At 43.5% G+C, this 14,831-nt stretch overlaps 1 protein-coding gene across 1 annotated transcript in view; it reads right to left on the bottom strand.

The window, feature by feature from the left end:
* Positions 1-14,831, bottom strand: part of LOC142291809 (cohesin subunit SA-2-like) — a 176,560-nt gene that overhangs the window by 4,283 nt on the left and 157,446 nt on the right. The window contains 1 exon segment of the mRNA XM_075336634.1: positions 379-572. Coding sequence (XP_075192749.1) covers positions 379-572 — 194 coding nt within the window.

The following is a 14,831-nucleotide window of genomic DNA, read 5'->3' as shown; positions in this document are numbered from 1 at the left end:
TTAGAATGAGCAGCAGCCTGGGGAGCATGTGCCATCACAGGGGGGCGCAGAGACATAAAATATGCACCGCTGCCCAAGCCCCTCACTGCGGTGCGATTTCAGCACCACCAGAGATGGACATTGGCTGTGCATATTATATGAGCGGGAGCAGGAGATCAAACGCTGCCACCGGCCGCGTTCACCTGCCCCCAGCAGCGCCCCCACCTCCCCTGGACCTTGCAGTGTATATATATACCCCCCCCCCCCGTAGATTCGGCTTATAAGATGCACCCCCTACTTTCCCCCAAAATTTGGGGGAACAAAAGTGCGTCTTATAAAGCGAAAAATACGGTACTTCATATATAAAGGAAAATTAACTAATTAGCTACTGAATCTTACCATACATTGATTTTCTCTTTAAAAGATATGGAGTGCTGAAAATCCCACGGTCTCTAGAAAAGAGGCTTCCGCATGATGAGCTCTCTTCATCGTGATTATCAAGCAAAGAATTACTGTACACGATGAGAGGATGCCAACCTGCTCCTTTACAAAGCATCATCTGCTCACTGGCAAATCTCTGCAGATATCCATACCTGTTGACACAAACATCAATAGTGTTATTATGGTATACATTATGCCAGGCAGGCTCCATTTAATTATATATAAAACTATAGTCCAATAATTAGCACATTGATTAAGTTTTCATTCACCCATTCAATTTTCCCCAACAATAAAGGTTAACTTGTGGCTAATGTATCCCTTCATTTTACTAGTATTGTATTACTATTCTGTAATGTAAATTATACCAGCTCTATATATTGTAAGAAAATGTCTCACCAAGTTTATTAAGACACTTCTATACTTACACAGCCCATTGTGCCAGCCCACAGTGTATTGCCCTTCTTTCCTCTAGCGTAAGAGAAAGGGTTCACATAATGAGGATTTGCTGTGCGGATTCTGCACTACCAATCCACAGCAAATTACAGCACAATACAAGAAAATGTTTGTTTTTTGTGTGGATTTCTTATCTCCAGCATGAGAGGAGAAGACTGTGGAAATAGAGCGCAATAGGGTCTTATCTGGGATAACCGTAAATAAAATAAATGGATGCACTCACCTATTGGGGTTGTGACAGTCACAAATCCAGTAAAAACATGATGCTAGGGTGAATAGCCGCAGCCCCGCAGAAGAAATATCAAGGTTGAAGTGGAAAGCCGGGTCTCATGCCACGCTTATCACCATTCAAGAAACAGATATTATAAATCCATGTCCTTTATCCTGTCATTTCTAAATTATCCTGAGGAAGGGGGCTGAGACCCTTGAAACGCGTAGACCTGTATATGCTATTTGAATAAAGGACATGAATTTATTATATCTGTTTCTTGAATGGTGATAAGCGTGGCATAAGACCCGGATTTTCACTTCAACCTTGTTATCTGCAGCATGCTCATTCTTGTGCGGATCTTACCCTATTCACCTCTTACTAAGAGTAGGGTGAAATGAGTAATTAAAGGGGTATTCCGATCTACAAGATCCTATCCCAATATGTGGTTTGTGTAGTAGTAATAATAATAATATAAGCAATTACTCCAATTAGAAATGTAGTATAGTTCTTCTGATATAGCCATGTCTCTTACCTGATGTGCAGGGCATTGCAGCTTAAGGCCGCTTTACACATAGCGACATTGCTAGCGATGTCGCTAGTGAAAGCACCCGCCCCCGTCGTTTGTGCGTCACGGGCAAATCGCTGCCCGTGGCGCACAATATCGCTGGTACGTGTCACACTAACTTACATTACAAACTACGTCGCTGTGGCCGCCGAACAACCTCTTCTTTAAGGGGGAGGTTCGTTCGGCTTTACAGTGACATCACCCAGTAGAAGACCCATTGAAGCGGAGAGGAGCCGCAGGATCGTCACTCCCACCTCGTTGCCGGAGGACGAAGGTACGCTGTTCGTCGTTCCTGGGGTGTCACACGCAGCGATGTGTGCTGCCTCAGGAACGACGAACAACCTGCGTCCAGAACGAGCAACGATATTTGGGAAATGAACGACGTGTCAACGATCAACAATGTGGTGAGTATTTTTCATTAGTGGTCGCTCGTACATGTTACACGCAATGACGTCGCTAACGAGGCCGGATGTGCGTAACAAATTTCGTGACCCCAACGATATTTCGTTAGCGATGTTGCTGCGTGGAAAGCGGCCTTTAGGTATCCATGGTTCCGTCCATTCATATAGTGAGTTAGTTGCTCATGGTCGTAAACATGGATACCTAAGCTGTAATGGCCTGCACATGAGGTAAAAGACATGGCTATATCAGCAGAACTATACTACATTTCTAATTGGAGGTATTTGTGAATATGCTTATTACTAAACCTACTACATATTGGGATAGCATCCTGCAGATCGGAATACCCCTTTAACAAATGCAGGTATGATCAAATCCACAGCTGAAATTTTTAACAATGTGAACGTGGCCAGTTAGGCTGGTTTCAGATCAGCGTTTTTTTGTGTTAATGCAAAAAAACACAAACCACAAGTAACTGGATCCTGTGAAATTATTGAGAAACGCATGCAAACGCAAGTCTTATTTACAGGATCCTGTAAGTTGCAGTTTGAGTCATGTGATTGGGAATGAGCTGTATTGGGTGTGGAAGAGAGAAAGAGAGAGAATGCTCAGTAGACCAAACAGGATCCTTCAGAAAGGATACAACCACAAGTAGGATCCGGCGCCCATTGAGCTACATTACACCAATGGCTGCAATGTACAGGATCCGTTGACCTGCAGTATTTGGACGCAGGTGAAAAACGCAACATGTTGCGTTTTTCAAAAAAGTTAAACTGCAAGTCACCTGATCCGGATGGTAACGCATGCAAACGCATGTTACCGCAAGTCCATTTAAAATGCTTTGGATTAAAAATGGATCCATTTTTGTGGCAAAAAACCCATTCCTGCCGCACTTCAAAAAAATGCTGATGTGAAACCAGCCTTAGCCATTATTTAAAAAGAGATTATGCAGGTTGCTGGAAGATATAATTGAAAGCATTTGATATCGAACTAACAGGAGTGCTTCCTTCCTCTGTAGTTATTACTGAATTCGTACATAGTAGAGAGTGTTGTGATACCCTATATCTGGCAGACATGACCTCTACTGGATTAAATAAAAGCTTTGAGAGCACGGGGGTTTCCGATGTTGCCTTTCATTTCATCCAATGTTGCACATTCTATTAAAGGGAACCTGTCAGCTGATTCATGATGCCCACACCACAGGCACCATGAACCTGATACCAGCTACACTACTGCAGGAGTATAGGGCTTTTGAAAAAACATACTTTGAAAATCAGACTGTGGACTATGCGTCATGGAGGTGTGTATATATTACAGTTATGGGATGGGGTGGGGGGGCTGTACAATAAAGAATATAGCTAATAATAAACATTGTCATTATACTTACAGGTCCCGCGACGTGTCCTGCAGACTCTGTCTCTCGGTCGCTGCTTCCGCGTCCGATCATTGCTGTGCCGCTGGTAACCAGCACTGACTTACAGGACGTTCAATGACAATCATACCCATGTGACCAGTCTGGTGTGAATATTGTACATAAATTGGCTTACAGACTGGTCACATGACTATGACTTCATCGAAGGTCCTTTTTAACTGAACTTTGACTGTCACTGTGTGAGTTTCGCATCACGGCGCACAATCTCCCCACAGGAGCGGGTCAGCTGCATATATTTCCATGCAACTGAGGCGCTCCTGTCCCGGAGATTGTCAGGCCATGTGGGGTGATGCCAATGCGAGACTGCACAAGCCATACCCTCAGTGTCAGCCTGCTTCACGCTCTGTACAGAGCGATGTAGCAGAGTTGACAATGCTCTCTCTGCTTCTCAATTTGTATAGACTGTGTCTGTACAGAGTGATGAAGCAGAGTTGACACTGCTGTCCCTGTAGATTACTAAGGATTTTTTTTTATAATAAAGATGGAGTCTCTAAATTTTTTTTTTCTGTTTTATTTCTAATAAAAAAATAATTTCTCTGTGTTGTGTTTTTTGTTTTTTTTTTGTTTTTTTTTTACTGTTTACTAGAAATTCATTGTGGCCATGTCTAATTTGGCGTGACACCATGAATTTTGGGCTTAGCATGATCTGAGAATACATAGCTGGTATTAACCCCTTAATTACCAAGCGTTTCGGTGCCACCAAGGCCACTGGATGAGGCGGGTAAAGCGCCTGGAAATGGAGCTTAGAAACAATATGCCATTTCCAGGGGCGGCTGTGGGCTGGGATTCTCTGCCTGGTTTTACCTGACTGGTGATCAACATACGGTGCGGGCACACGCATTTTTTTTTAAATTTATTTTTTTAAATAATAAAATAAAAATGAATGGGCTTCCCTGTATTTTGATCGCAAGTCAAGGTAAAGCCAGGCAGATGGGGGTAGCAACCCGTAGCCGTCCGCATTATCTGTTCTGAGAATCAAAAATACCGCGGAGCGCTACCTTAATAAAAAAAAATTAAGAGACCACTGCAAAATTTTCAGTTTTTCTGATTTTTCTCTTTGTAGGTATATATTTGAGTAAACTGTAAATTGTGCTTTTATTCTATAAACTGCTGACATGTTTCAGAATTTCCAAGCAATACATTTTTTTATTTATTTTCTGAAAATAGTAGTTTATAGAATAAAACAACTATTTATAGTTTACTCAAAAATATACCTATAAGGAGAAAAATCAGAAAAACTGAAAATTTTGCAGTGGTCTCTTAATTTTTGCCAGAGCTCTACATATAGATAGATATATATATATTATATAAATAATATATTTATGATAGATATATAGATAGATATAATGTATAATATTATAAATAATAATGTAAAAATAAATCATTAAAAAAATTACTTAGCGCTTCGCGGTATTTTTTTATTTTCAGCGCAGATAAAGCGGAAGGCTATGGGCTGCCACCCCCATCTGCCTGGCTTTACCTTGGCTGGCACTCAAAATACGGGGAAGCCCATTATTTTTTATTTTAATTATTTAAAAAAATAATTTAAAAAAAAAAAAATGCATGGGCCCCCACCGTATTTTGATAGCCAGTCAGGTAAAGCCAGGCAGCTGAGGGCTGGGATTCTCTGCAGCCCGCAGCCGCCCCTGAAAATGGCGCATTGTTTCTTAGCGCCATTTCCAGGTGCTTTACCCGGCTTGTCCATTGGCCCTGGTGGCGGTGGCACGCTGGGTAATAAAGGGGTTAATAACAGCTTTGTATTCTCAGATGATACTAAGCCCAAAATTCATGGTGTCACGCCAAATTAGACATGGCCACCATGAATTTCTAGTAAACAGTAAAAAAAAAAAACACAACACAGGAAAAAAAAAATTATTACAAAGAAAACAAAAACAAAAAAATAGACACCCCATCTTTATTATAAAAAAAATCCTTAGTCCGACATAATCCACAGGGACAGCAATGTCAACTCTGCTTCATCACTCTGTACAGACACCGTCTATGCACAGTGAGAAGCAGAGAGCATTGTACAGAGCGTGAAGCAGGCTGACACGGAGGGTATGACTCAGTGCAGTCTCACATTGGCATCACCCAGCACGGCCTGACAATCTCCAGACAGGAGCGCCTCAGCCGTATGGAAATATATGCAGATGACCTGCTCCTGTGGGGAGATTGTGTGCCGTAATGCGACACTCGCACAGTGACAGTCAAAGTTCAGTTAAAAGGACCTTTGATGATGTCATAGTCATGTGACCAGTCTGTAAGCCAATGTCTGTATAACATTCACACCAGACTGGTCACATGGCTATGACGTCATTGAAGGTTCTGTAAGTCAGTGCTGGTTAGCGGCGGCACAGCAATGATCGGACGCGGAAGCAGCGACCGGGAGATAGAGTCTGCCGGACGCGTCGCGGGACCTGTAAGTATGATCATAATCGTTTTTTTTAACAATGTGGGTTTTTTTTTACAGCCCCTGGACCCGATCTGTAACACGAGCTTCCCAGGAAAGCTTGTGATCAGGGTCGTGGACACGTTCACTATGTGATTGGTACGATCCCCGATCTTTACAGGTCGGGATCGCCCATCACTATTAATATCTTCAATTACGTACACAATAGGAAGCTACACCATATCACCAAACAGAATTCTAATCACTGGTAATTTTATTAGAAGCATTACCATTTATATCTACGTTCTCCTTGCTTTAGTACATTAAAATATGACAAACTGTCAAGTTTAATATTTGCAGATTTGAAGTGTCCTCATTTCGTAATAAGCCTTTATGCCTGAACTGGCACATTTAGCAGCGTGTGACACACAGAAATAGGTAAAATTTCAATTTTCTTTAAACAGCATATCTAAAAAGAAGTATATTGCAGTGTAGGCAGAATGCGCTCAAAATAGCCCAATGTAACGTCATGTACTAGAGATCATTGGACTAAAGGATGACAAGTACAATTCAGGAGCAACTAAATCTAAAATGCAAGTTGTCATACTCTATCACATCTCATATCTAAAGTATGATTATATAGGTAGGTAATTAAAGTATTTTTTTACCGATGTTCTATACCCTGGCATTGCTTTGGTATGTAGTCTTTAATTCTACTCAAGGATGTAATTAATATTTATTGGGGCCTCACTATCAAACAGCAAGAGTACTATTTCTGCTTGGTTGGCAAGGAATGGATGCTATAAATCACATCTTCTGCACAAAAAAGGCCCACATAGTAGAATTTATTTTTTTTGTCACAAATATTAAGTTTTTTCCTGTTACTGGGCTGCCTCTAGCTAGAATTATGCCAGTGTGTATTGTTCCTTTACACCCTTAAAGACCATTTTACCTCAATTAACATGTATCACCTATTCATTGAATTAGTAATGCATGTCTCATCTCAGGGGCCTGACTGCTGGGCCCCCCATGATCAATAGAACTGAAGTAACAAGACCCCCATTCCATCTCACTGTGCAGGAGCAGTAAGATGGCAGGATGCTGAATGGAGGTGCTCCATCGAAATGTCTATGGCACTGGGTGAAGTCGCCGAGCCTACTTCAATGTACATCAGCTTCACAGATAGTGAAGGGAGCATGCTCGACCAGGGTGCCATTCTAACTCTTCCTCAATACTGGACTGGTTATGGATCCCTGTTCTATTGATCACGGGAGACCCATTGGTGTGTTCCCCAGGGATTAAACACTTATCACCCATAACACAAGTATGCAAAAGTTGGGTTCATGAATTTCTTTATCAAATGCAATGACTGATTATTATGTTGATTTAAATATAAAACACTTCTATTTTTAACTATCGCATAAGGATTTTGCACAAAACACACATGAAATTATGTACAAGTAAAATGAACAAGAAAAATATTTATTGTAGCCAAAAATGTACACACTATATATTAAATTTTATTGAACATTAATTCTCCAACTTTATCAGAAATTAATTATTGCGAAGTTTCCTTTTATCTTCAAAGCACCTCTCGATACCTTCTCTCATAGAAGGCCTGCAGATCTTCGCTGTGACACATCCAGCAGTAGTCCACCATTATGTTCACATTCCATCTACCTTGATATCGTCTTTTCATCTCCTTGATATCCTGATTAAATCTTTTCTCTTTGCTCTTCGCTTTAGAAAGTAGTCCAAATGGAAATGTAAAAAATGTAACTTCAAATTCATCAGACAACCCAAGGCTTTGAAGCATTTCATCATATTCTCCATGATGGACTTACATTTTGGATCTCTGTTGTTACCTAGAAATGTCTTCAGGGCTTCTTTAAAAGAATCCCAATCCCTATTCTCAACAGCTTTCATTTTTTTTTCAAACACATCGTCCTTTATGTGTTTCCAAATATCCAGTGCCACACAAATGCCTTCCTTCAATTTTGCTTTGGAAAGTCTCTGAAACTTGGTACACAGTTACTTAAAAGTCTCTCCTTCTTTCGATAGCGATTTCTCAAACTGCTTCATTAGTCCAAGCTTGATGTGGAGTGGTGGCAGGAAAACGTTAGTGGGATCAACTAAACTTTCCTCAACTTTGTTCTTGAGTACAGGTTGCTAAGATGTTCTTGTTGACCAACAATTTGGGCTTCAGGCATGAGTCCTATCCTGGCGGTCCCATTCACATAAAAAGTATGGGTACGTTGTGTATACTGCTTGCTGCCCAAGAAGCAAAGAGAGAACTTTCAGATCACAACATATTCACCATCTCTGATCCTCAGATTTAAGTTTCTTGAGAATAAAGTCTAAATTCTCATAGCTTTGCTTTAAGTGCACAGAATGCCCTCTAGGCACTGAAGCATACTTGCTGACATTATGCAATAGCACAGCTTTCAGGCTTTTTTTTGGATGAATCAGAGTCTCCACTCCCTCACATTGCACTCCATATTATTTTTTTCAATCAGCCCAGGAACATCACTGCAATACACTAGGGCACAGTCTTGAGAAAATTATGGAAGGAATTTCTTTCCTCTGCTCTATACCATGAAAAACAGGTACCAGGAGCTTGCAGGTTCTTTTCATTTAGTCTAGAGCCTAAAAGCGCTGCAGAATTATCCACCAAAGGTCACGCAAAGGGCTAAAAGTATGGTTCAAGAAAAAGCCTATGGAGTCAGTGTTTGTAAAAAAAAAAAAAAAACTCTGTGATGAAAATTTTTTAGATTTTTACTGAGTTCAGTGATCAAAAATAAACGAAATAAAAAAAATCATGTCTTTTCAAACAATTTTACCCTTGCAGACCCGTGTTAGAGGAACAAATATAAATTGTGGGAAAAGCCATTTAAAATATATTGCTTGCAAAAAATCAAGACCCTGATACATGCTAAATTCTGCCAAACCCATCAATTTTGGCGGCATTGGCTGGCCCTTTAATTTGTATGGGCCTTCCGACTCACCAATACATCCTTCTAATCTTTAGGCAGATAACCCACTACTAGACTGATCTGACAGCAGATTACTCCACTCTCCCCATGCACAGCACATGAACACTTGGTTGAGTCAAGGATTCATGTGAATGTGGCAATTGGAGTATATACAGTGCCTACAAGTAGTATTCAACCCCCTGCAGATTTAGCGGTTTACACATTCGGAATTAACTTGGCATTGTGACATTTGGACTGTAGATCAGCCTGGAAGTGTGAAATGCACTGCAGCAAAAAAGAATGTTATTTCTTTTTTTTTTTTTTTTTTTAAATTGTGAAAAGTTTATTCAGAGGGTCAATTATTATTCAACCCCTCAATCCACCAGAATTCTGTTTGGTTCCCCTAAAGTATTAGGGTAAGTTCACACAGTGTGTTTTTCGCGGCATTTTTGCGCAGTTTTCGGGTGCGTTTTTGCTCAAAAAAGTCTATGAGTTTTCATTTTTGCTGTCTGCACACAGCGTTTTTTTTTCAGCTGCGTTTTTGTGGTGCCACAAAAACGCAGCATGTCAATTATTCCCGCGTTTTTCACTGCGCTTTTCATCCATTGAGTGATGATGAATGGGATGTTGAAAGACGCAATGAGAAACGCAAATTGTTATTATAGCTGCGTTTTTGTGCGTTTCTAAGACCAAAAACGCAGCTATAAACGCAGGAGGTGGGTAGTAAAGTGACGTGTACAGGAAGAGGATTCCTTCTGTCAGTAAACACAGAAGCGTGAATCCTCCCGGTACCGCCACCGCTGCTTCCACCTCCGGTCCTGTGCATGTATGCTGCCGTGCGGCGCCATGTCTGGGCGGGAGGTGGAAGTGGCTGCGAAAACAAAAGTGAACAGTAGAAAAAAAAAGTTATACTCACCTGTCTGCAGCCTCCCGGTGCTATGCCCGCTCCCATCTCCTCTCACGGTATCGCCGCTCCGGATGTGTGCAGACGGCTGGGACACCTCCGGCTCCAATTGATGCAGGACCTGGCGATGGATCACCTGATGCAGTCACCTGACGCATCAGGTGATCGTAAATCTCGGGCTGACGCCGGCGCCCGGCCTGTTATCAGCGGATGCGTCAGGAGACTTCATCCCTGATTACCGGCAGCTGCTGCAGCGATCGGACAGGATCAGGCTCCCGCCCCATCGCTGCAGGAGCTGCCGGTAATCAGTACATAAGTGAGTATTTTTTTTTTTTTTGCACCGATGCATCTGCTGATTGTATAATCGGCTTTTATACAATCAGCTGATGTGTGATGTGATTCAGCCCCTAGAACCTGACACATCATCTGATCACTTTGCCTTCCAGCAAACCGATCAGATGATATTGGATCCGGATTGGACGGCGTGGGACCCTTGACCCAGGATTACTGCGGAGGGGGGTTCTTTATTTCAATAAAGATGGAGTCACTAATTGTGTTGTGTTTTATTTCTAATAAAAATATTTTTCTGTGTGTTGTGTTTTTTTTAATCTTTACTAGAAATTCATGGTGGCCATGTCTAATATTGGCGTGACACCATGAATTTCGGGCTTAGGGCCAGCTATACAGCTAGCCCTAACCCCATTATTACCCAGCGAGCCACCCGGCATCAGGGCAGCTGGAAGAGTTGGATACAGCGCCAGAAGATGGCGCTTCTATGAAAGCGCCATTTTCTGGGGTGGCTGCGGGACTGCAATTCACAGCGGGGGTGCCCAGAAAGCATGGGCACCCTGCACTGTGGATTCCAATCCCCAGCTGCCTAGTTGTACCCGGCTGGACTCAAAAATTGGGCGAAGCTCACGTCATTTTTTTTTTTTTAAATTATTTCATGAAATTCATGAAATAATTAAAAAAAAAAAGGGCTTCCCTATATTTTTGGTTCCCAGCCGGGTACAAATAGGCAGCTGGGGGTTGGGAGCAGCCCGTACCTGCCTGCTGTACCCGGCTAGCATACAAAAATATGGCGAAGCCCACGTCATTTTTTTTGTTTGGGGGGGGGGGCAAAGAAATCCTGCATACAGTCCTGGAAGGAGGATGCTGAGCCTTGTAGTTCGACAGCTGCTGTCTGCTCTCCTGCATACACTAGTGGAGAATGAAGAACACATGGAAATGACATCAGACCTTTTTTTTGTTCACTGATAAAAAGTGAGCAAAAACGCAGCGGCAAAACGCGTGCGTTTTTTGCCGCGTTTTTTTGACGCGGGTGCGTTTTTGTGCGGTTTTTGCCGCAAAAAACGCACAAAAACGCAGCGTCAAAAAAACGCAGTGTGTGAACCTAGCCTTAAGAAGTATTTCAGGCACAAAGAACAATGAGCTTCACATGTTTGGATTAATTATCTCTTTTTCCAGCCTTTTCTGACTAATTAAGATCCTCCCCAAACTTGTGAACAGTACTCATACTTGGTCAACATGGGAAAGAAAAAGGAGCATTCCAAGGCCATCAGAGACAAGATTGTGGAGGGTCACAAGGCTGGCAAGGGGTACAAAACCCTTTCCAAGGAGTTGGGCCTACCTGTCTCCACTGTTGGGAGCATCATCCGGAAGTGGAAGGCTTATGGAACTACTGTTAGCCTTCCACGGCCTGGACAGCCTTTGAAAGTTTCCACCCGTGCCGAGGCCAGGCTTGTCCGAAGAGTCAAGGCTAACCCAAGGACAACAAGGAAGGAGCTCCGGGAAGATCTCATGGCAGTGGGGACATTGGTTTCAGTCAATACCATAAGTAACGTACTCCACCGCAATGGTCTCCGTTCCAGACGAGCCCGTAAGGTACCTTTACTTTCAAAGCGTCATGTCAAGGCTCGTCTACAGTTTGCTCATGATCACTTGGAGGACTCTGAGACAGACTGGTTCAAGGTTCTCTGGTCTGATGAGACCAAGATCGAGATCTTTGGTGCCAACCACACACGTGACGTTTGGAGACTGGATGGCACTGCATACGACCCCAAGAATACCATCCCTACAGTCAAGCATGGTGGTGGCAGCATCATGCTGTGGGCCTGTTTCTCAGCCAAGGGGCCTGGCCATCTGGTCCGCATCCATGGGAAGATGGATAGCACGGCCTACCTGGAGATTTTGGCCAAGAACCTCCGCTCCTCCATCAAGGATCTTAACATGGGTCGTCATTTCATCTTCCAACAAGACAACGACCCAAAGCACACAGCCAAGAAAACCAAGGCCTGGTTCAAGAGGGAAAAAATCAAGGTGTTGCAGTGGCCTAGTCAGTCTCCTGACCTTAACCCAATTGAAAACTTGTGGAAGGAGCTCAAGATTAAAGTCCACATGAGACACCCAAAGAACCTAGATAACTTGGATAAGATCTGCATGGAGGAGTGGGCCAAGATAACTCCAGAGACCTGTGCCGGCCTGATCAGGTCTTATAAAAGACGATTATTAGCTGTAATTGCAAACAAGGGTTATTCCACAAAATATTAAACCTAGGGGTTGAATAATAATTGACCCACACTTTTATGTTGAAAATTTATTAAAATTTAACTGAGCAACATAACTTGTTGGTTTGTAAGATTTATGCATCTGTTAATAAATCCTGCTCTTGTTTGAAGTTTGCAGGCTCTAACTTATTTGCCTCTTATCAAACCTGCTAAATCTGCAGGGGGTTGAATACTACTTGTAGGCACTGTAATAACTGTCGACTCTTTTGGCTTAAAGCCATCTAAGGTATATGGGCGCCTTAAAGGGTACAATTACTATTGATACTTTAAATGTTGGGTTATTACACTTTTACTGTATTCTTGTTTCTATGGACTCAGCTGTGAGAAATTTTACTTTACAATTGAGACAGTTCTCCGACAACTACTGTTCTCACAAATTTATTTATATCTCTGTTCTTCCCAATATTATAAGCTACCCTTTTTAGTAACCAAGCACCTTTTATCATATATTTCTAAGGCCTCTTTCAGACATCAGTGATTCTGGTATGTATGTGCTAGTTTTCATACGTACTAGAATCACGGACATACACAGACCTGTTAAAATCAATGGGTCTGCGCACACATCAGTGATTTTTCACTGACCGTGTCTCCGTGCAGCGTACACGCGTATCCATGATTGCCACACGGAGACATGTCTGTTTTTTTCTGGCATCACTGATGTGCCACGGACCACACTATGGTGTGATCCGTGAAACACATACCAGAAAAACACGTACATTGAAAATAAAAGTAGGATTTTTGTGTACTCACCGTAAAATCTCTTTCTCTGAGTCTTCATTGGGGGACACAGGACCATGGGTTATGCTGCTGTCACTAGGAGGCTGACACTAAGTAAACATAAAAAAGTTAGCTCCTCCCTAGCAGCATACACCCCTAGCCGGAGGCGGGCTCAGATCAGTTGGTGCACAAGCAGTACCAGAATCACCATACATAAACACAAGTTGTAACTAAAACAATGCAGCCGTGCAAACAAGAGGTCTATGAACATAAGACCACTGAAAAAATAGCAGGCAAATGCAATTGAATCAACCAAAAAACCAAGCAGGGTGGGTGCTGTGTCCCCCAATGAAGACTCAGAGAAAGAGATTTTACGGTGAGTACACAAAAATCCTACTTTCTCTATCGTTTCATTGGGGGATACAGGACCATGGGACGTCCAAAAGCAGTCCCTGGGTGGGAATACCGAAAAACCCGCAGAGGAAGACAAACAACAACCTCCCTCGGCGGGCTTGCACTATAATTGAATGCTGCCACCCTATTACAGGTGTGCAACTGCTGCCTGCAAGACCTTTCTCCCAAAAATAGCATCTGCCGATGCTTGGGTGTGAACCTGGTAGAACCTAGTAAAGGTGTGCAGGCTAGACCAGGTGGCGGCCTTGCAGACCTGGTCGGCCGACGCCTGATGCCTAATCGCCCAAGAGGCTCCCACTGCGCGGGTAGAGTGCGCCTTTACCCCCCGCGGCGGAGACTTGTCCCGAATCCGATAGGCCTCTGATATGGCGGAACGGATCCATCTGGCAATTGTGGCCTTGGATGCCGATTCACCCTTCTTGGGACCAGAAGGGAGAACAAACAGACCATCTGACTTACGGAACGGCGCGGTCCTGGAGACATAAATTCTAAGTGCACGCACTAGGTCCAGGGTGTGCAAGGACCTCTCCAAGCTGTGAGAGGGGCCAGGACAGAAGGACGGAAGGATGATTTCCTCGTTAAGATGGAACGGGGAGACCACCTTTGGGAGAAAAGCGGGATCTGGCCGGAGAACCGCTTTGTCCTGGTGAAAAATCAAAAAGGGGGAACGACAAGAGAGAGCTGCCAGCTCTGACGTCCTGCGAATAGAAGTGATGGCAACAAGAAACACCACCTTCCAAGACAGGTGAGAAAGGAAAGATTCTCGCAAGGGCTCGAATGGGGAGCCCTGAAGTGACCCTAGGACTAGATTAAGGTCCCACGGTTCTAGAGGCCGACGGTACGGCGGTGCCAGGTGGGCCACTCCCTGGATGAAGGTCTTAACCTGTGAACGAGCGGCCAGTGGCTTCTGAAACAGGATTGATAACGCCGATATCTGGCCTTTTAGTGTTGCGAGCGAGAGACCCGCATCTAGGCCTGACTGCAAGAATGCCAACAGGGAAGGAAGGGAGAAGGCGAGAGGAGAAGAAATATTCTGCTCTTCACACCACCTGAAGAAAACCTTCCACGTGCGGTGGTAAATCTTTGATGAAGATGGCTTCCTGGCCCTAATCATTGTCTGAATCACTCTTGAGGAAAAACCAGCCTTAGCTAGAACCCAGGATTCAATGGCCAGGCCGTCAAATTTAGGACCTGTGAGTTCTGATGGAAGAGAGGCCCCTGCTGCAGGAGATCTGGACGGTCTGGAAGGCGCCACGGAGCGTCTGCGAGGAGCTGAGTTAGTTCCGCGAACCATGCTCGCCTGGGCCAGTCCGGAGCCACTAGGATGACCGGTATCCCTTCCGCCTTGATCTTCTTGAGGACCCTCGGAATTAGAGGGAGCGGAGGGA

This window comes from Anomaloglossus baeobatrachus, chromosome 2, assembly GCF_048569485.1.
Source record: "Anomaloglossus baeobatrachus isolate aAnoBae1 chromosome 2, aAnoBae1.hap1, whole genome shotgun sequence".
Taxonomy (NCBI): Eukaryota; Metazoa; Chordata; class Amphibia; order Anura; family Aromobatidae; genus Anomaloglossus; species Anomaloglossus baeobatrachus.
The sequence above is the reverse complement of the archived record's forward strand: the minus strand, read 5'-3'. Positions and strand labels throughout refer to the sequence as shown.